Consider the following 22,659-nt stretch of genomic DNA (forward strand, 5'->3'; position numbering starts at 1 on the left):
TAGGGGCTGTAGTTTCCCTTACCTTAAGGTAAGTGATTTGAATATGATTTCCAGCCTTTGTGCAAGCTGGCCTAGTTCTTAACTTTTTTTTTTTTCAAGATTTTTATTTATTTGATATATATAGAGAGATCACAAGTAGACAGAGAGGCAAGCAGAGGGGGGAGGGAAGCAGGCTCCCCGCTGAGCAGAGAGCCCAATGCAGGGCTGGATCCCAGGACCCTCAGATCATGACCTGAGCCGAAGGCAGAGGCCCAACCCACTGAGCCACCCAGGCGACCCTAGTTCTTAACTCTTTTGTTAATTCAGGTTCCCAACCCAAGTCCTGGAATCTTTGCCACTACTTCTCTTGGGCATGCCCTGGAATTCACATTTGGTCAGCTGAGTTCTGTGAGTCTGAAAGCTCTGCTTAGTTTCTTGGCTACTTTTGCCTTCGGAATCGGCAGTTGCTTTAAGTAGAAAAGTGCCCCAAATGCCAGGCCCACCTTGTTGGCTTTTTTTCCTTTCCAAATTTGGGTAATTTTCACTGTTTTGAAAACTTTGATCACTTCAAACATTTTTTTTTAAGAAGATTTTATTTATTTATTTGACAGAGAGAGAGATCACAAGCAGGCAGAGATGCAGGCAGAGAGGAAGAGAAAGCAGGCTCCCCGCTGAGCAGAGAGCCCAAGGTGGGGCTCCATCCCAGGATACTGGGATCATGACCTGAGCCAAAGGCAGAGGCTTAACTCACTGAGCCACCCAGGCGCCTCTCAAACAGATGTTCTAAAAAGAATTTTCTACCTTTTGTCTCATAGTCTAATTTTACTCTTATAATGAAAATTGTAGTTCTGGTGTTATATTCCAAGCTATAGTGAATATCCTTATACATAAATGTTGGGAGTATTGCACTTTTGAAGAGTCAGATTTATTGAGGCATATTTTACATGCAGTGAAATTTAACCTTCTTAGGAGTTTGTAGTTCAGTGAGTTTAGCAAACAGCTGGGTAACCATGACAACAACTGATACACTGAATGTTTTATCACCCCAAAAGCTCCTTTGTGCTCCCTTGTAATCCCCTTGCCTTCCCATTAGCTCCTGGCAGTCACTGATCTGATCTGTCCCTATAGTGTTGTCTTCACTGAGGGTTGTATAAATAGAATCATACAGTATGTGTAGCCTTTTGTGTCTTGCTTCTTTCATTTATAATGTTTTTGAGATTCACCCATGTTCCTGCATTTACCAGTAGTTCCTTTTTATTGTGAGTAATATTCTGTGTATGGGTGTACCACAGTTTGTTAATCCCTTCACTAAATGATGGATATCTGGGTTGTTTCCAGTTTTTAGCTCTTAGGAATAAAGCACCATAAACATTCGTATACTGGTCTTTGATGTTTTCATTTCTTTGGGTAAATACATAGAAGAAGGGATTGCTGTGTCATATGAGAAATATATGTTAATTTCACAAGCAGCTACCAAACTCTTTCCCAATGTGGCTATACCATTTTGTATTTACACTTGGAAACTTATGTGAAGTCCATTTATATTTTGTCTTAAAATTTTAGGTGCTTTAAAAAATTTTTAGTATGGGGTGCCTGGGTGACTCAGTGGGTTAAAGCCTCTGCCTTCGGCTCAGGTCATGATCTCAGGGTCCTGGGATTGAGCCCTGCATCGGGTGTCTGCTCGGCAGGGAGCCTGCTTCCCTTCCTTTCTCTCTGCCTGCTTCTTTGCCTACTTGTGGTCTCTGTCTGTCAAAAAAATAAATAAAATATTAAAAAAAAATCTTTTTTAGTATAGTTGATATCTTGTTTTTCAATATTAAATTAAGTACTTAGTGATATCTTGTGATTTTAATTTGTAGTTCCCTAACAACTAATGATGTTGAACATCTTTCCTTATACTTATTTGCCATTTGTCTCTCTTTGATAAAGTATACATTATCCAGTCTTTTGCCCCTGTTTTTTAATGAATTATTTGCTTTTTTAAAATCTTTGTATTGTAAGAGTTCTTTATATATTCTGGTTATGTGTCCTTTATTAGACATGTTGTTTTTGAGATACTTTCTTCTAGTCAGTCTGTGGCTTGTGTTTTCATTATCTAACTCTGTCTTTCGAAGAGCAGGAGCTTTTAATTTTAATGAAGTCTAGTTTATCAGTTATATCCTTTTAAGGTTTGTGATTTTTATGTTGTGAATCTCTGCCTAAGTCAAGATCATGAAGAATTTTATCTTTTCTTCTATAAGTTATATAGTTTTAGGTTTTATATTTAGGTGCGTGATCCATTTCAAATTTTTTCTGTGTTGAAGTTTTTGTTTTTGTTTTGTATATGGATGGCCATCATTCTAGCATCATTTTTTTTTAAAGATTTTATTTATTTATTTGGGAGGGGGAGAGAGAGAGAGAGAGAAAGAGTGCAAGAGCAACGGGGAGAGCGCAGACTCCTGGCTGAGCAAGGAGCCCAACTCGGGGCCCAATCCCAGAACACTGGGATCATGACCTGAGCTGAAGGCAGATGCTTAATGACAAAGCCACCAAGGCATGCCTTGGCAATGATTTTAGCATTGTTTTGTTTTGTTTTTTAATTTATTTATTTGACAGACAAATTACAAGGAGGCAGATAGGCAGGCAAAGAGAGAGAGGGGGAAGCAGGCTCCCTGCTGAGCAGAGAGCCAGCCCTGAGATCATGACCTGAGCCGAAGGCAGAGGCATTAACCCACTGAGCCACGCAGGCGCCCCTAGCATTGTTTTTTTAAAAAAGGCTATTCTTTCTTCAAGGAATTACCTTGTCATCTTTGTCAAAGTCAATCAGTGTTATATGTGTGGGTCTATTTCTGGATTTTCTCTTCTGTTCTATTGACCTATATGTCTGTCCTTTCGCCAGCAGTTTTGTACTTATAAGTCTTGTGAGAATTACTTAGGCATTTTCTACCATCATACTGATTTGTGAGATTCAACTGATGTAGCAAGTCAACGACCTCCTATCAAAGAATGTTAGGTAATTGAGTCATTATTAAGCATGTGACTTTATTTATTTTTAGAATGAGTAGTGTGCGTGCATGTGTGCATGCACGTGCTCACACACACAAGCAGAATGGGGAGAATCAGAGGGAGAGGGTAAGAGAGAATCTTAAGTAGGTTCCACGCTCAGTACAGAACCCAGTGTGGGACTCAATCTTATGACCCCAAGTTCATGACTTGAGCTGAAACTAAGAGTCAGATGCTTAACGTACTGAGCCACTCAGGTGCCCCATGTAATCATTTAATTTGCCTACAGTAATGTACTAAAACTCCTTAAAACATTGGTTTGGATGTTGCCAGTAAGAACTGTCATACTCGGCTATTAGGAGTGGAAGTTGGTACAAGCACTCTCAAATAGTAGTTTGTTCATTCCTAGTGAATGGAAATGAACTGTGGCTTATTAACTCTACCTCTTAAACATATACCCTAGAGAATTTGGCACATGTACATAAGAGGACGGGTATAAGCATGTTCATTGCCTCATTATTTGAAATACTGAAAAACTGGAAACAACCTAAATATATTTTAATAGAAAAATAGTTGAATAAATTGTAGGATGATAAAGGATACTACATGGAGGGCGCCTGGGTGGCTCAGTGGTTTAAGCCTCTGCCTTCGGCTCAGGTCATGATCCCAGGGTCCTGGGATCGAGTCCCGCATCGGGCTCTCTGCTCGGCAGGGAGCCTGCTTCCCTCTCTCTCTCTCTCTCTCTGCCTGCCTCTCTGCCTACTTGTGATCTCTGTCTGTCAAATAAATAAATAAATAAATAATCTTTAAAAAAAAAAAAAAGGATACTACATGGAAGTAAAAGTTAATGAACTAGATCTCTATATACCAACATAGATCTCAAAAGCAATATAAAATTTTTAAATGAAACTATACAAATAAAATAGGAACAATAGAAAAACAGGTACTAGAAAGATATACACTGATATATTATAGTGGTTTCTAGAAAGGAGAGGAGCATTGGAATGGGAAGAAGCACAAAAAAGGGACTTTTTATCTGTTAGATTGTAATTTAAATTTTTTTTTTTATTTGACAGAGAGAGATCATAGGTAGGCAGAGAGGCAGACAGAGAGAGAGGAGGAAGCAGGCATCCAGCTGAGCAGAGAGCCTGATGTGGGGCTCGATCCCAGGACCCTGAGATCATGACCTGAGCCGAAGGCAGAGGCTTAACCCACTGAGCCACCCAGGTGCCCCTAGATTGTAATTTAAAAGAACAAAATTTTGAAGAGTTGATTTGAGAGAGGGCATGCACAAGCAGGGGGAGCTGGAGAAGGAGGAGAAGTAGACTCCCCCCTGAGCAAGGAGCCCAGTGCAGGGCTTGATCCCAGGACCCAGGATCATGACCCGAGCTGAAGGCAGATTCTTGTTTGCTTTCTTTCTTTACTTATTTATTTATTTATTTTAAATTTTATTTTATTTTTTCAGTTTCCCAAGATTCATTGTTTATGCACCACACCCAGTGCTCCATGCAATACATACCTTAATACCCACCACCAGGCTCACCCGTCTCCCCACCCCCTTCCCCTCCAAAATCTTCAGTTTGTTTCTCAGAGTCCACAGTCTCTCATGGTTCATCTCCCCTCTGATTTACCCCAGTTCGCTTTTCCTTTCCATCCCCTAATGTCCTCTGTGGTACTCCTCATGCTCCACAAGTAAGTGAAACCATATGATAATTTACTTTCTCTGCTTGACTTATTTCACTCAGCATAATCTCCTCCGATCCCATCCATGCTGATACTAAAGTTGGGTATTCGTCCTTTTTGATGATTGTGTAATATTACATTGTATATATGGATGAAGGCAGATGCTTAACAACTGAGCCACCCAGGTGTCTCCAAAAAAAAAAGGAGAGAGCTATCTTACACACATTTTGATTTGCTGTACTTTTAGATCCTTTTTAAGTTGTAAACCAGTCATTTGTTTCAAAGAAAATGGATGTGTTACTAAATGTTACTCTAAATGCCACATTTATAATCTCATGTATCGGTTCTTATGATGCAATCATTTGTTAAATAAAAACTCACTCCAGAAAGGAGGCACCCAACAATGAACGAATTGCGTCAGATTTCAGTACAATTGGGTTAAACAGTGTTTTTTTCTCATTATTGAAATCATGTTTGTATATTCTAATAGCATGTATTTTAAAGACCATTTATTTAAAATACATTCTCCCTAATTAAAATTTCTTTCCATAGTACAGTATTTCACTGGTTATAAGCATCAGTGCCATGAGATGGCAAAATAAAGGATTCACAGCCCTAAAATTCTGAAAAGTCTATACCCCTCTCTCAGAAATTCACATGTACATTAGAATGCTAGAGGTACTAAGAAGTCATATCGTGATATTTCTCAGATTTATTTGATCACAACCCACTTTTTCATGTATAAATAACAGTAAGATCTGGGAAATGTTTAGTATATTCTAATATATAATGTCTAGTATATATACAAATAATTATTTCTATTTTAAAGCAGGACAAAAGGAGCAAGCTGTGGAATGGTATAAGAAAGGTATTGAAGAACTAGAGAAAGGAATAGCTGTCATAGTTACAGGACAAGGTAAGATTATATTTACATTTGTTTCGTAGCCATCCCGAATTAAATTCACATGATTGCCCTAATTTTAGATACACCTATCTTACTAAAAGTGTTTGACAGATTTTGAAATGTTATTATTGACATTTATAGATTTACAGTTAATGCTTTATTACCTGTGCTAAATTTGAAATTATAACCAGCTATGCTTAAACTTGATTACCAGGTAGCAGTCAGATAAAAACCAATATATTACTTCTGTTGTCCTTGAACCCACTGTTTGTGATGTTTTAGCCTCATTTTTAGCTCTGTTTTGAAACCTGGTCCTTCCCTCATTGTTGAGGAAGGGAAGGAGTGGTTAATCACACTCCCTTTTTTGTTTGTGGGTAAGGCTTGATTGCATGTTAGAATATGAGCTATAAATGTCTTGCTTTGATTCACCTTGGCTTTTTAAAATCAAAGAGGTTATTTGTCATCTTTGCTTTCTTATCACCTAAAATTAAAAATGAGTCTAATAATATTTTTAAATATATAGGTAACATTTATTGTACACTGTGCTATGTGCCCAAGCATCATTGTCTGGGCTTCATGTGTGTTGTCTTTTTTAATCTTCACCACAACCCCACACTCTGAGACTGCTGCTGTTGTCCTTACTTTTCACATAAATAACCTTAAGTACAAAGAAATTCGGTAACTTGCCTACAGTCTCATAGCTAGTAAGTGGTAGGTCGAGTCGGGATTTGAGCCCAAGCAATCTGACTTCAGAGCCTGAATTTTTAAATACGATGCTGTGACTATTATGTAGTATGTGGGTGCCACTATTAAAGTATTTTACTATATCACAACTAAAATAGATTCAGAAGAAAAAGTTGTATAGACTGAGAATCTTACCACTATGGATCCGTCCACTCAGTGGATGTTTGTTGTCTGGTTGGCTGACTCTACTACTTGTATCTGCTAATCTCTAATAATTACTATGTATCTAATATTTGCCAGGCTTTTTTTCTCTCCCCTGTTTATTTTGAGTACTTCTCTATACTGATGTCCTACACAAAAGAGAGCAAAATAGAACAATGTGGGAGGTTAGGCCTCTGGGATTTTTCATTAGTTTTTCAGTATGACTTTGTTAAAGTATTATGTATACAGTGTATTTGTTGCTCTTTGTCAATTGCATGGAGTCAGAGCTAGAAAAAAATGAGTTAATAAGAAAAATAGTATCTTATTGAATCAAGTATGCCTCTAATTGTACCCCTAAGAGAAAAAACAGTGTCAGTTGAACTATGACAGTATTCTCTTCTTACCACTTGGAATTTGACTTTTACTTTATTGTATGTAATGTCTTTATCCTATTTAGACATCGCTGTAATAGCAATATTAACATCAAGGACCAAATTTGTTTTTGCACAGGCTGTGACATACTGTGGTATGAGTGCATCCTGGCTGATAGCTTTAGTAAGTTGTACTGGTTATAAAACACATCTTGTGGGGCACCTGAGTGTCTCAGTTGGTTAAGTGTCAGACTCTTGATTTCTGCTCAGGTCATGATCTTGGGGCTGTGCGGTCGAGCCCTGCTTCAGCCTCTGCTCTGGGAATGGATCTGCTTAAGATTCTCTCTCTCCCTCTACCCCCACACCTCTCACTCTGTGAAACACACACACACCCCTCAACTTCAGAGATTTATTTATTTTTTATTTATTTTTATTTTTTAAAAGATTTTATTTATTTATTTGACAGACAGATCACAAGTAGGCAGAGAGGCAGGCAGAGAGGGGTAGGGAGTGGGAAGCAGACTCCCTGCCGAGCAGAGAGCCCAATGCGGGGCTCGATCCCAGGACCCTGAGATCATGACCTGAGCCAAAGGCAGAGGCTTTAACCCACTGAGCCACCCAGGCGCCCCCAGGGATTTATTTTTAATGTACGGAGGAAAAATACACCTCAAAATCCATGAAGTCATATGTGAAACCCATGAAATACCACAGTAGATCTGAAACCATCATAAGGAACTGTAACTAATTTTTTAAACTTTATAAAGACTGTGACTCCCAGAGCGCCTGGATGGCTCAGTTGCTTAAGCATCCGATTCTTGATTTCAGCTCAGATCATGATCTCAGGGTTGTGAAATCAAACCCCACGCTGGCTATGTACTCAGCGTCTCTCTCAAATAAATAAACGAATTAAAAAAAAAAAAACTGACTCCCTGTGAGATTAGTTGGGGTAATATTTTATCTTGAAGTAATATTAGTAGGGAAACAGAGGTGTTAATTTTTTCCCCTTTGTTCTTTCAGGTGAACAGTGTGAAAGAGCTAGACGCCTTCAAGCTAAAATGATGACTAATTTGGTTATGGCCAAGGACCGTTTACAGCTTCTAGGTATCAATTAATGAATTGTATAACTGGAATAAGATGTTTTTGAAATGTGTGTTCAGTGAAACTTTAAATGTAGTTGGAAATAGATCAGTAATCTTGAAAATGTGTTCTATGTTTTTTTCCTAGCTTATAGAAAATTCTAATATCTACAAAAGAGAGTATAATGGATTAATTATCCATCACTCAGCTCTAACAGTTATCAACTCATAGTCAGTCTGATTTATCTGTACTCAAGGGCTGGCAAATTACAGCCCATGGACTAATAGGCAGTTCACTGCCTGTTTTTATAAGATGGCACACAGCTAGCTACTCATTCCTCTTTTATTGTTTGGATGCTTTCATGCTACAGTGACTGCAGAGTTGAGCAGTTGATACAGAGATCATACAGCCTTCAGAGCTTTTTAATATATAACTTTTAAAAATATTATAATATTTACTATCTGGCTTTTTACAGAAAGAGTTTGCCAGCCCCAATAAATCCCTACCCACTCACCCCCACTCCATATTATATTGAAACAAATTCTTGACATCTTTTTATTTCATTTACAAGTATTTCATATTGTATCTCTAAAAGCTAAAGATGCTTAAAAAATAAAATTACCGGGACACCTAGATGACTCAGTCGATTAAGCGCCTGCCTTCAGCTTAGGTCATGATCTCAGGGTCCTGGGATCGAGTCCCACATCATGCTTCTTGCTCAGTGTGGAGCCTGCTTCTCTCTCTGCCTGAAGGAGTGCCTGTATACTCTCTCTCTCTTTCTGACAAATAAATAAAATCTTAAAAATAAAAATAAAATTACCAAAATGCCATTATCACATCTAAAGTATAACCAATAATTTCTTTTAATAGTAATAAAAAATTATGGCCAAAGAAAAGATCAGTGTCCAAATATAATTTACATATAATATGTAATATATAATACGTATTATAATGTATAGTTAATATCTCAAAATTTAATAATTCTTACTATTTTTCTAATAATTTTTTGCACCAGAATCTCAAGAAGATTCATATGATATGTTTCTTTTAATATACAAGTTCATCTGTTTTTTTCTTATAATTTATTTGTGGATGAACCAGATCTTTGACACATAGTGGTTTCCTGCAGTCTGTCTTTTGCTCTATGCCTCTCCATGATATCTTTTTTTTTTTTTAAAGATTTTATTTATTTGAGACAGAGAGATACAGAAAGAGAGAAAACATGAGCAGGGAGAGAGGCAGAGGGAGGGAGAGAAGCAGACTCCCCCCTGAGCTCAATCCAAAGACCTGGAGATTAAGACCTGAGCTGAAGGCAGACATTCAGCCATCTGAGCCACCCAGGCACCCCTCCATGATATCTTAATATGTTCTTCTGTCCTCCCTGTAAATTGATAGCTGAATATAGACCCTTGATTGGATTAAAAGTTGATTTTTAATAATAAGACTACTTCATAGGTGGTTGTGTTTGTCAGTAGTTCTGACATCTTGTGATGTTAGTAGCAGTTGATGACTGATGCCTAGTGACATACATAATTCTATCATTCTTTCCGTATTTATCAGCTGAAATAGGTCTATAAAGAGAAGTTTTCATCTTCTATTTGAATGCTTAAGTTTTAAAAATATTTTCTAAGATAAATCTACCTCTAAGACAAAGTGGAATTAAGACCCACCCCTCTTGGATGGTTCTGTACTGTAACTTGATGTGATAGAAATAGATATTTGGTAAATAGGCAGACCTTATATATTTATTGCTCTGTGATTTGTGGTAAGTTATTTAGTATGTTTGAACCTTTTTCTTCTCATTTATGATGTGCTAATAGATAATATTTATTTCATCATATGTGACCATTAAATTATTAAAGGAACCTAATCATAGTAATACTCAAAACTGCTGGGTTTTATTCTCCTCCTTATCTTGTTTTTGTGGGAAAATGTATTTATACACGCATACATAAATATCATGTATTTACATACTCATTCATTCATTCATTCTTATATGATCCATTGTGTTTTATAAGTTTTTTGCCCCACACTGGTGAAAAGAAATCCTTTAATGTTTTTAGGTGGCTGGCAAGGCAGTGTTTCCCTGGCTTCTGTGGCTAACAGTGTTTCCCTTCTTACTCACACATGAAGATTATCACACAAAATTAAATATTATATCAGAGGTTATTGTAGTAAAATAATTGTTCTACTTCCTACTTTCTGAGTGTTTTAGCTATAATGTCTTTCACTATATGTACATATATATGATGCGGGTTAAGATTGGTTATGGAACATTTTGTAGCATGTTTCAAATTGAATATTAATAGCTAGTTGTTATCTTTTGAAGATGTGATACAATGAATTGTTGGAAGCATCTCATTAATTATGGACTTGTCTTTAAATGCAACTTTGTAATTTTTTAATCTGTGTTATTAAAGGAGGCCAAAAAGAGGATATATGACGTGAAGCTAGGCATTAAAAGAATGGATGTTTTGGATGTCATCTGTTGTCATCCTCAAAAATGTTATATGCCTATTGAAGGATCTTACTTTAAAAAAGAAGTGGAATAGAAGGCATCAACATATTCCTGTCTTTTGAGAACTCAGAAAGTCTAGAAGTATATATACCAAAGATAGTAAAAAAAGAACTGTGTACAGGTACATAGTAGAACATATTTGGGTACTGTATGTTGGTAAGAAATGGAGTTTTTCAGAGATGGCACACCAACAGTTGTCTAATTAGTTTGGAGAATCATTTTGGGAGTTCCCCATACAGACTGAGAGGTTTGAGAGGTTGCAGACTGATAAAATGGAAAAAGTTCCTATATGTTATAGATCTTCAAGTTAGTAATCATAAACCTTCAAACAAAGCTGAACTGTAAAACCTGTTATAGATAAGAAGATAATTTTGGTATACCTGGGGGTTACCCTTTTATTAAAAAATAAATAGCTTCATACAACATTCATTTATTAAGTCCTTACTCTAGACCAGGTACAGTGCCAAGGATATTAACTGTATTTAGTAATTCAGTAAATAATTTATTGGGCAATTACCATGTTCTAGGCACTTAGGATATAGAAAAGGATTCCTCCTTCATAGTTTTTACTCTAACAGGGGGAAGACTGGCAGGAGGGAATAAACATAAAAAATAAATAAGTTATACAAAATGTTGGAAGGTGATAAATACATGAAGAAAAGAAAAAGTAAAATGTAGTAATGGAGATTAGGAGTGGATGGGAGGTGGTTTGGGCTTTTAGTTTTAAATAGCATTGTCAGATATGCCTCTTTGAAAAGATGACATGAGTTAATCATGCAGGTATCTGGGAGGAAATTGGCCCAGAGAGAAGACCTGATGTAAACCCTTAAGGAAACAAAACTGGTGTGTTTTCTCCAGCAAGGAGAGTATGGGAGAGATAAGATCAGAGAACTAATGGGGCAGGGAGGGTTCAATACAAGGCACAGGGCCTTATCGGCCTCCATGAAGATTTGAGCTTTTACCATCTGTGAAATGGGGAGCATTTATAAGGATTTTTAGGAAAGGAATGATGTAATCTGACTTACATTGTTTGTTTTTTAAAACAGATTTATTTGTTTTAGAGAGAGAGCACAAGCAAGGGGAGGGGCAAAGGGAAAGAGAGAGAGAAGTAGACTCCTGTCTGATCATAGAGCCCCCTATGGGCCTCAATCCCATGACCCTCAAAATCATAACCTGAGCCAAAATCAAGAGTTGGCTACCCAACAGACTGAGGCATCCAGGTGCTCCCTGACTTAAATTTTTAAAAATCACATTGCCAATAGACTCCCAAGAGTAGAGCCAGAAGAGTAAATAGGAATGCTGCTGAATTACAATAAGCTAGGAGAAAAATGATGGGAGGCTTGGACCAGGGTGATAGGAAGAGAACTTGTAACAAGTGGTTGGATTATGATTATATTTGAAGGTTGACCAAACAGATTTGTGGATAGACTGGATATAATGTTGCTCTCTTAAGGGGCTTTTGATATATTGTGGGAGGTAGACACATGAATAGATAAATCTTCTTCACCAAAGAGGAAATATAATATTTTTAGGGAGATACACAAATATTTTGTAGGATGATAAAATAGGTGTCTGGAAAGTATTCCTGAAAGAAGTGAAACCTAAATGGGAGATTTAAAAAGGTGAAACTTTAAAGAATGTTTGGGAGAAAAGACATTTCAAGAGAAGCTATAGCATGAACAAAAACTCAGGGTAAAAAATGGCATGGCAGGTAGGGAAAGGTGCTGGTGCAGAAGTGAATTTGGGATTGCTTAGTACGTATAAGAGATGTAGGCAGATCATGGAGGGCCTTAATGTTATATAAAGAGGCTTAAACATTCATCTGTGGCCAATGGGAAGCTACTAAAAGGTTTGTTTTTTTTTTTAAGATTTTATTTATTTATTTGATAGAGATCACAAGTAGGCAGAGAGGCAGACAGAGAGAGGAGGAAGCAGGCTCCCTGCTGAGGAGAGAGCCCAATGCGGGGCTCGATCCCAGAACCCTGGGATCATGACCTGAGCTGAAGGCAGAGGCTTTAACCCACTGAGCCACCCAGGCACCCCTACTAAAGGGTTTTAAATGGAAGAGTTATATGGTAAGATTTTGCTTTTAAGTAAATGATTCAGATGGTTGTGTGGGTTGTGAAAGGATCAAGAAGCAAGGTGGTGGTTTTATTTTAAATCATTAATTAATCTACAAACCTTTAGTGATTGCAAAAGGAAGCATTGAACTAACTTTATTTTCTTTAACAAAAATGAGTTGGAGCAGGCTCATATTAGTAGTATAACTACTAATGTGTTATGTATGTATTTCCACACATACAAATCTAAACCCTATACACCAGAACAACTTCTGTGGCTTTTTATTCCCAGTTATTAGTTATCAAAAACAAGGATTTAGTTTGTTTATTTTCATTATGTAATGAATGTTCACATGATCTTTTTCTGACTTTTCATTGAAGAGAGCGTTAATTAATAAAGAAGACATTTATAAATCAGGGTTGTTGTTTTTTTTTTTCTAATTTTCTATTACCAATACAAATGGGTTCTTTCTCAGTATGGTGAAGAGTATTATCATTGAGAAAAATCAGATGACCTATCTTTTAACTAACAACAACAACAAAAAACTCCAAGGTATATTGTATCAGCCAATTCTAGGCTACAAAAGCTGTTCAGTACTTTGTGCTTTGTGCAGAAAGGTTAGCTGCTATTTAACCGTCCCAAAGGCATATGTGGTTGTACCATAAGCCAAGCATGGCGCCTGCTTGTCTGACCTTAGAAATGAAAGTTTAGGAGAGTTAGTATATATGTGCTACATATTTGCATGTATTCATTGACTTCCCAGTACCAAAGAAAAGAATCAGTACGAAAATTTGGAGTACTGTAGCAACATAAATATAGTAAACATTGGGCCCCTATTATGAATAGGGGCACAGAACAGATACTCTTTGTATATTATTTTATTTAATCCTTGAGATTCTCAGGAAACTGAGGTTCAAGTTCATACTAGTAAGTGGTAGAGCAGGGTATTTGTCAAGTAGCAATAGGGATGACTTGAATGGGGAAAGAGAGTGTAGCAGTAATGTAAAGGGGCAAGACAGTTCAAACTGCTGCCCTCTTGGACTTCAGGCACTAGACATAGAGACGTGGATCTTGAGAGGATTTGTTATTTAAAGTGAGGGTAGAGTTGAAATAATCCTCTTAAATCTTTGATTAATCTTAGAAATAGATAATAAAAGGACATGCTACAACATTATTAAAGTTTAAATATGAAAAGTATCCATCTCATACTATGTCCTAGCCACCCATTTCCCCTCCCCAGATCCTTTTTAGGGATAACCTTTATGTATACATGTGTGCACATGTGTGTATTTAAGTAAATGCTACTGTTCTGAAGCATGCTAATTCCCCTTTGCTCTGTAGCCTTTATTTTTTGCCTCACATCATTAACATGTAGCTGAATATTTCTTAGTATTTCTACGACATTTCTTATAGTTTTTTTTAACTGTGTCATTTTTTAAGAGTTGTTTTCCTTTCCTCAAGCGTCCTTTCTTTTTATCTTTTCAAATCCTAGCCAATTCACAGCCCACTTTTTCTATAAAGCCTTTTTAACTTTCTTTTGTGCTATACAATCTTTTTTTAAAAATATATTTGTGTTGTAAGTGCCAACCATATTTAATAAGCATCTGGATGATAAAAATCGTATTTATTTTTTTGTCTCCATGCTGTTCTCCCTACATAATAATGTGGATATGTTAGACATTGAGAAAATATTTGCTGGTGATAGTAGTGATACGAAATTGCCTCAGGTTACCAAACCTGAATAAAGCATATTTTGAACATAGCCAATCAGTGAATTTCTGTTGCTATTTTAACATTTGAGTTTTACTAACTATATTTTTAAGAAAATTTTTTGTAAATACCAAAACCCTTCATCTTCTAACACCTTGAATTATTTTTTGTTTTCACATAGACATCTTATTTTTTCATTATGTATTTTTTCTTTTTGTTTATTTTGTTCTTTCTACCCCCCTCTGTTGCATAGAGAAGCTGCAACCAGTTTTGCAATTTTCCAAGTCACAAACGGATGTCTATAATGACAGTACTAACTTGACATGCCGCAACGGACATCTCCAGTCAGGTGGGTTTAGGTTAACTAACATGTAAAATAATAAAGCTTGCATGCAGAGTAGAGTCCTGCATAACCTGATAATGTTGATTTGACTTTATAATGGTGGATTTGGTTGGTTTTTGTTTTCACAAGGCTAAGTGGAAAATAGTGTCCCTGTGATTCATGGTGTATAAATATATAATAGATATAACCATTCTCAAAATGCTTTATTTGCTTATTTTGCAACCTCCCATTTTGGGGATTATAAAATATAAAGGTTCATTTTTCTAAATTATTAACATCTTCTTTGGTTTCTATTGTATTTTCACCATTTGTTACTTTTTTCATGCCTACCTATACCAAGTTTTTATGAAGTAGTGTTTTTTAAGGCAGAAATTTCTTTATTTTTTTAAAGATTTTATGTCTTTGATGGAGAGAGAGGAAGAAAACGAGCAGGGAGAGCAGCAGGCAGATAGAGAAGGAGAAGCAGGCTCCCTGCTCAGGAGGGAGCCCAATGTGGAGCTTCATCCGAGGACCCTGGGATCATGAGCTGAGCTGAAGGCATTTACTTAACCAACTGAGCCACCCAGGTGCCCCAATGCAGAAATTTTAATTCCTCTTTGTTATATATCAATTTTAATTGCACAACAATTTTCATGTATACCACACATGATTGCTTTACCATAGCACCTGTTAGGAAAAAAAATTTTTTTTTAGATTTTTATTTATTTGAGAGAGGATGAGCAAAGGGAATGGGAGAGGGAGAAGCAGACTCCCTGTTGAGCAGGGAGCTCAGTCCTGGGACTCTGGGATCATGCCCTGAGCCAAAGGCAGACGCCCAACCAACTGAGCTACCCAGGCCACCCAGACGCCTCCTGTAAGGGAAAATTTGAAGCTGAGTTCACATAGTGAGGAGAAACATTAGAATACTACTTTAGTATATGTGCTGCTTGAAAGGAGCACACATTAGAATGCTATTAATTTACTGTGGGTTAAATTTGTTTTCCATGAACTTTTGGGTATCTGCTTTTAACAGAGAAAATCACATGCTTTTTTGTTTTGCTTAGGTGCAGGGGGGAATCTTCATTTCCTAAGTTCTCTGACATCTTGGCTAGTTTTATTGATGATTTTTTCAGCCTTTGTTTCACATTCAGAGCTTAAATTTTATTAAAGTAAATATTGCTTTGTTCAATTTGTAACATAAAAACCTTAGTTTAGACTATAAGACACCTGCCTTCTTTATTCATGTGTAATACAAAACTTTCAAGACTTCAATAGAGAAGAATTATGGTAAGTGGATTTCTATGGATTGGAGACAATAGGTCATCAAATCTTTCCCTTCTGGTTTTACTTCTTAGGAAGTTCTTTGGTTTGTTGTTCAAGTACAGAGCCCCATGTCATTGACTATATTTCTTTTCTTAATCCTTCCTGTACATGATTTAACACACCATTTCTATAAATGAAACAAGATGGGATTGGGAAGGAGACAAACCATAAGAGACTCTTAATGTCACAAAACAAACTAAGGGGGGCCGGGGGGAGGGAAGAAGGGAGAGGGTGGTGGGGTTATGGACATTGGGGAGTGTATGTCCTATGGTGAGTGCTGTGAAGTGTAAACCTGGCAATTCACAGACCTGTACCCACGGGGCTAATAATACATTATATGTTTATAAAAAAATTTAAAAACACCATTTCTAGTATAGAAATAAATATTTTTGCCTGTATATCTTAGCACAGATATGAAGAGCTGATATTTGCATAAGGAACTTTTTGAAAATGTAATAATGCACCACATGTAAATAATTAAGTTTCCAAGATATAAATTTGGGATCGTAATAATCCTGCCAAGGTAAATAGCAAAAATTTCTTAGCCCTGAAGAGCTGGTATGCCTTTGTTTTGTTATCTTGCTTATCTTCCACTTTATTCCACATATGAGATCCCATGGTTTTGTTTTGCTCTTCAAAACTTTCTCTTCCTGGGACCTATGTTTAAAAAAAAATCAACCTATTTTATTTTATTTTTTTGTATAACCTCCTCTCTATTCCTGGATATTTCTTTTTTTTTCCCCCCTCCTATTATGTTAACCTATCTTATTTTAAATCTCTAGTAACCATCTGTTCTATTATGTTTTCTTGTTGGGGGGGGGGGAGCATACTGAACGGCACAGCTAATTTTTGCAATACTGGTTATTGATACCCATTGAGCCCTAGTCAGTAAGCTGGCTTAACTGGGCCTGTTTTTACAAATGTCACTACTTCTGGAATATTCTGTGATATTTCACTGGATGAGTTACTTCATCTCTCCTAGGAAATAGTTACACCGAAGTCCACTTACTACTTTAGTGGTATCTACAGTGTCCAGTTTTCAACTCAAAATTACTAGACATGTAAAGAAGAAAGTGTGACCATTATTCAAGAAAAGAATTAGTCACTAGAAGCTCACCCTTGGCTGGGCCCAGATGTTGATGTAGCAAAAGACTTCAAAACAACTATTATATATACGTTCAAAGAATTAAAAGAAAATAGGGCATCAGTTAACAAACCTGCACTCTTAGCACATAGCGTAAACTACACAATAAAAAGAATGGAAATTCTAATGTTGAAAAGTACAATTGTTGAAATAAAAACATTTACTAGATAACCTCAACAGCAGATTGGAGATGTCAAATGGAAGCTTCAGCGACCTTGAGCTAGATCAATAGAAATTGCAGTAAGGGATGGAGTGCAAGTGAGTACAAGAAAACTTTTGGCTATGATGGAATCATTTCATATCTGGATGTTAGTGGCTATTTCATCTTTAAATTCATCTTTATGAACTCATCAAATTGAGCTTTTTAACTGGATACATTTAATTATTCGTGGATTATACCTTAAAGAGTTGATGAAAAAAATAAATACTGAGAGGCTTGTAAAGAAAAATAGTATTCCTCTTCCCATCTCTTCCTTCTCTTCCTGCCTTCATCCCTAGGCTGGCTCCTCGTACAATGTCTAACTCTCCTTGCTATTTTTTCTTTTGTTTCCTACTGTGTTTCCAGATATTGTGCTTATATTGCTATTACTGATTGAATAGTTTTTGATTGACTTCTTATTCAACTGAAAAAAAGGTTTTTTTGTTGTTGTTTTTTTTTAGATTTTATTTATTTATTTGACAGAGAGAGCGAGATCACAAGTAGGCAGAGGCAGGCAGAGAGAGCGAGGAGGAAGCAGGCTCCCCGCTGAGCAGAGAGCCCCATGCGGGGCTCAATCCCAGAACCCTGGGATCATGACCTGAGCTGAAGGCAGAGGTTTTAACCCACTGAGCCACCCAGGCGCCCCTGAAAAAAGGTCTAATTTTTATGCCAACATTACCCTTCATCTCCTGATACATAAATATCACTATTTTTAGTTATGCTGAAAATCAAATTTAACATTATAATGACTTAGCATTATTTACCCAGAGCCCAATAGTATATTCTAATTACGCTTTTTTTTTTTTTAGTTTTTCCTTTCCACAGATTCCTTCTTTCTGTTTGCTTTTTAACCAAAAGACCTTCTTTAGTAGTTCTTTCAATGAAAGTTTGTAGATGGCAAACTTTCTTAGTCTTTCTAATGTCTGAAATACCCTCATTCTTACGTGACAGGTTACCAGGATATAAAATTGATAAAGGTTAACACTTTTTCTTCCTACAGCATTTGAACATACTCCATTGCCTACTGACTTTTGTTATTTTATTTTTTTTTAAAGATTTTTTTTATTTATTTATTTGCCAGAGAGAGATCACAAGTAGGCAGAGAGGCAGGCAGAGAGAGTGAGAGGGTAGCAGGCTCCCTTCAGAGCGGAGAGCCGGACGTGGGACTCGATCCCAGGACCCTGAGATCATGACCTGAGCCGAAGGCAGTGGCTTAAACCACTGTCTCCTATCATTCTCAGTTCACATGGAAATTCCTGTTCACTTATAGTCTCAGGACTGAAGAAATTCTTTTCCACTTTCCTTTTTTTCCTCTGAAATGAATGAACTTTATCTTTAGTCTAGACAGATTTTGCTCTTTTTCGGGTCTTTGCTTTTGCTTATTGTTAGTCCCTATTCTGGATTGCTTTCTTGCTTTGTCCTTTAGGGTTGCCATCCACTAGTTCCTTGAACATATGGTTCAGAACTTTACATTTATTTATGGGGGAAAAGTCTTGATCATCTTGCTCTGCTCTGAAATTCTCTTCCTTTGAGTTTCCTTAAAACACCTTAAGGGATTTGATGATGAACACAAAAATAAAGTTTTTGTCTTTTCTCTAGGTTATTATAATTTGCTTATTGATTTAACATTTGTTTTTACTGTAAACACTTATTAGTAGACTTATGTTTGTTATGGAGTATATAGAAATATTCGAAGCAATGGTATTTTTGAACATTTGAAAGCCTATAATTTATGTAGAAGTACAATATAGGTAGGTCAACTTTTAGGATTAATTCATGATGTTCATTTGTGTTTATATATATAGCACATAGAATACTTGGCATATTATAACCCACATCTTTATACCATTTAAATTAAAAGTTGATTGTTTCTAGAAACTCTTTTGATGGACATAGACTGTGGAATTTCATACTATTTTACAGTTTTAAAAGTTTGGAACCAAGGTAATGCAGTGCTTTCCCCCCAAACTCTGTAACAATATAACTCTAATGCCTTCACTGCATTTTGTTTCTTGAATATTTGGTGGCTTCATTTGGGAATCTTTTTATATCCTCCTCCTGTCCCCACAAATAAAAGCGTTTCTTCTTATTACAAATACATATTCCTTATAAGAAAATTAGACTATACATCAGGAAAAGGAAAATAAAAATTAAATAACCATAGTCTTGTCTACCAGGTGATAACCCCAATGAACATGATAATTGAAATCTTATTTTGAAATATTGCTAATGTAAAAAAATAGTACTAGCTTAGTTTTACAAATTTATATCCATCTTTATTTTATAATGTTTAACCACAGTTTTCTAACTATCATGATTTTACTTTTTCCTTGATAGAAAGCGGAGCTGTTCCAAAAAGAAAAGATCCCTTAACACACACTAGTAATTCACTTCCTCGTTCAAAAACTGTTATGAAGACTGGATCCACAGGTCTGTCAGGCCACCACAGAGCACCTAGTTGTAGTGGCTTATCCATGGTTTCTGGAGTGAGACAGGGACCTGGTCCTGCAGCTGGAACTCATAAGGTATTTGAAGACCATAACGTTAATTGCTGTGCTTCTACAAATAGAAGATTTTGAACATGCTATGCTTGCTGAAGACTATTACAAATACTTTATAATATCTTGGAGAGCTGATAAGTTTCTACAAAATTGACTGTAGTTTTCTTTTTTTTAAATCTACAAGGACAACTTGATATTAAAAAGCAAATCTTATTTTAACTTCCTTTGGACCTAATTAGGTATTTTATAGTAAGTTGCTCATCTAGTCTATTTTATATAATATGTATAATTTAAAATTTGTTATTCTCTTAATTATTTAAATTTGTGTAAATGTTTTATAACATTAAACATAGTTTTATTACAATTCTAGCAATCAAAATTATATGACTGAATTGTCTTAGGGCCTTTTTGTTTTATTGTACCTAAATCTCTATGGATGTAAACACGCTCTGTAAACACACTTCATGTCAAATGTAGTTTTGTAGTGAATACCATTTTACCCTGGAGGGAATACACAGTTTTGGGTTTTTTATATCCTTTTTCCTATTTTTAAACTTTTAATTCTGTGAACTTGAAGAGTAATTCACTTATGAAAAGTGCTAATATTAGATCATATTTTTACATTACAATTTTGTGTCCTTTAAGAGTACACCAAAAACAAATAGAACAAATAAACCTTCTACCCCTACAACTGCTGCTCGTAAAAAGAAAGACTTGAAGAACTTTAGGAATGTGGACAGCAACCTTGCTAATCTTATAATGAACGAAATTGTGGACAAGTAAGTTTTGCCATCTAAAGTGTTTTATTTAATAGTTTTTAGTTTTGAATTTATTTACACAATATATCATGGATAAAATAGATAATACTTTAATGTACATGTTTAATTTTATAATGGTTTTCAGTTACTATAAATGTAGAAAGCCATTATTTTATTGATTTAATTATAATTTCACAGTTAATATAAAAATTTTATTTCATAGAATTTAGACTTCATATTATAATAACTGAAGCATATTTTGTTGTGAAGCTAACTGAAATTCTGTTTCTTAGTGGAACAGCTGTTAAATTTGATGATATAGCTGGGCAAGAGTTGGCTAAACAAGCCTTGCAAGAAATTGTTATTCTTCCTTCTCTGAGGCCTGAGGTAAGCAGTCATAGTATCATTTTCCTATAACATCATTCACTACTGAATCCATATTAGCAGTAAAGAAATGTGTGAACTGTGCTAGAATGATTAATTCATGAAACAGATTTGATGTTTTTAAAAGAAAAAAACATTAGCAGTTGATGTTATTGTAGGAGAGAAGAATGACTATACTGTAGTCATTGAATGATTATATATATATTATAATATATAATATATTAAATGTGTTATGTATAATACATACAATATAATATATAATATAATGTAAAATATATATGTGTGTGTGTGTATATATATATATATAAACAAGAATGGTTATTGTAGGAGAGAAGAATGTCTATAAAGATTCCTAATAACCAATTCATTTTTAACATTTGGAGGGAAAAGTAGGTAACATAAAAGAATTTTACATCAAGGTAAGAGGGATTTAAAATTAAGAGACAAGAAATCATACTGGAGAAAAGGGGAGTTAAGATAAAATTATTACGTTTAAGGACCTTTTTTTCTTATCATAGTTGAAATACAGTGTTATATGAGTTTCAGATGTACAACATAGTGATTTGACAGTTCTGTACAGTGAGCTATGCTCACTATGATAAGTATAATTACCATCTGTCAACACACAATGTTACTGCGGTATTATTAACTGTAGTTCCCATGCTGTACTTTTCATCCCCATGATTTATTTGTAACTGGAAGCTTGTACCTCTTAATGCCCTTCACCTGTTTTGCTCATCCCCAACCCCTTCATCTCCAGAAACCACCAGTTTGCTCTGTTTTTATGATTATGTTTCTGTTTGTTTGTTTATTTGCATCATAACAAGAACAACAAAATTAATGTGAGGTGAAGGATGTGTTAAGCTTATTGTGGTGAATATTTCATAATTTATGTATGTATCAAATCCTTCTGTACACATTAAAATGACACAATCTTGTATCAGTTATATCTCAAAACTGGAAAATTTTAAAAACCAAAAACTGGTACAGTAATCAAGAAAATGTGTCTTTGCCGAAAGAATAGACAAATAGATCAATAGAACAGAATAGAGAGCCTAGGGGCGCCTGGGTGGCTCAGTGAGTTAAGCCTCTGCCTTCGGCTCAGGTCATGATCTCATCCTGGGATCGAGCCCCACATGGGCTCTCTGCTCAGCAGGGAGCCTGTTTCCCCTCTCTACTTGCCTCTCTATCTACTTGTGATCTCTTTATATATGTCAAATAAATAAAATCTTAAAAAAAAAAAAAAAAAGAATAGAGAGCCCAGAAGTACGGAGATACAAATGCTATCATTTGACAAAGGCACCAAGCAATTTGATGGAGAAAGAATAGTGTTTTCCACAAATGGTGCTGGAACAACTAGACATCTATGTGCAAAAAAATTCTAGACATGTACTTTACACCTTTCACAAAAGTTAATTCAAAATTAGTCACAGACCTAAATGTAAAAAGGCTAACTATTAAACTCCTGCAATATAAAATAGGAGAAAATCTAGGTGATCTTTGGTGTGAGGATGGCTTATTAGATACAACACCAAAAACATGATCCTTGAAAGAAAAAATTATTAAGTTAATGTTCATGAAAATTAAAATCTTTTCTTTGAAAGACAGTAAGAGAATGAGAAAACAAGCCACAGACAAGGGGAAAATCTTTGCAAAACACTAACATTTGATAAAGGACTGGTGTCCAAAAATATACAAAGAACTTTCAAAAAACTGAACAAGAAGAAAAAAAATGACCCAATTAAAATGTGGGCAAATAGCTGAATAGATACCTTACTAAGGAAGATACACAGATGACAAGCATTTGAAAAAAATGAGGCTCAACATCATTCATCATTAGGGAACTGCAAGTTAAACA

At 35.7% G+C, this 22,659-nt stretch overlaps 1 protein-coding gene across 7 annotated transcripts in view; it reads left to right on the forward strand.

Annotated features, from left to right (window-relative positions):
- The window catches only part of SPAST (spastin), a 57,454-nt gene that overhangs the window by 13,512 nt on the left and 21,283 nt on the right, over positions 1-22,659 (forward strand). Inside the window, exons 2-8 of one of the 7 annotated variants that reach the window (XM_045979647.1) lie at positions 5,474-5,560; positions 6,944-6,988; positions 7,822-7,905; positions 14,424-14,519; positions 19,496-19,683; positions 20,305-20,438; positions 20,711-20,804. In XM_045979647.1, coding sequence (XP_045835603.1) covers positions 5,474-5,560; positions 6,944-6,988; positions 7,822-7,905; positions 14,424-14,519; positions 19,496-19,683; positions 20,305-20,438; positions 20,711-20,804 — 728 coding nt within the window. The remainder of the gene's footprint in view (positions 1-5,473; positions 5,561-6,943; positions 6,989-7,821; positions 7,906-14,423; positions 14,520-19,495; positions 19,684-20,304; positions 20,439-20,710; positions 20,805-22,659) is intronic. The other 6 variants (XM_045979648.1, XM_045979651.1, XM_045979649.1 and 3 more) reach the window with 6 other exon arrangements.

The sequence above is a fragment of the Meles meles genome, chromosome 15, assembly GCF_922984935.1.
Source record: "Meles meles chromosome 15, mMelMel3.1 paternal haplotype, whole genome shotgun sequence".
Lineage (NCBI taxonomy): Eukaryota > Metazoa > Chordata > Mammalia > Carnivora > Mustelidae > Meles > Meles meles.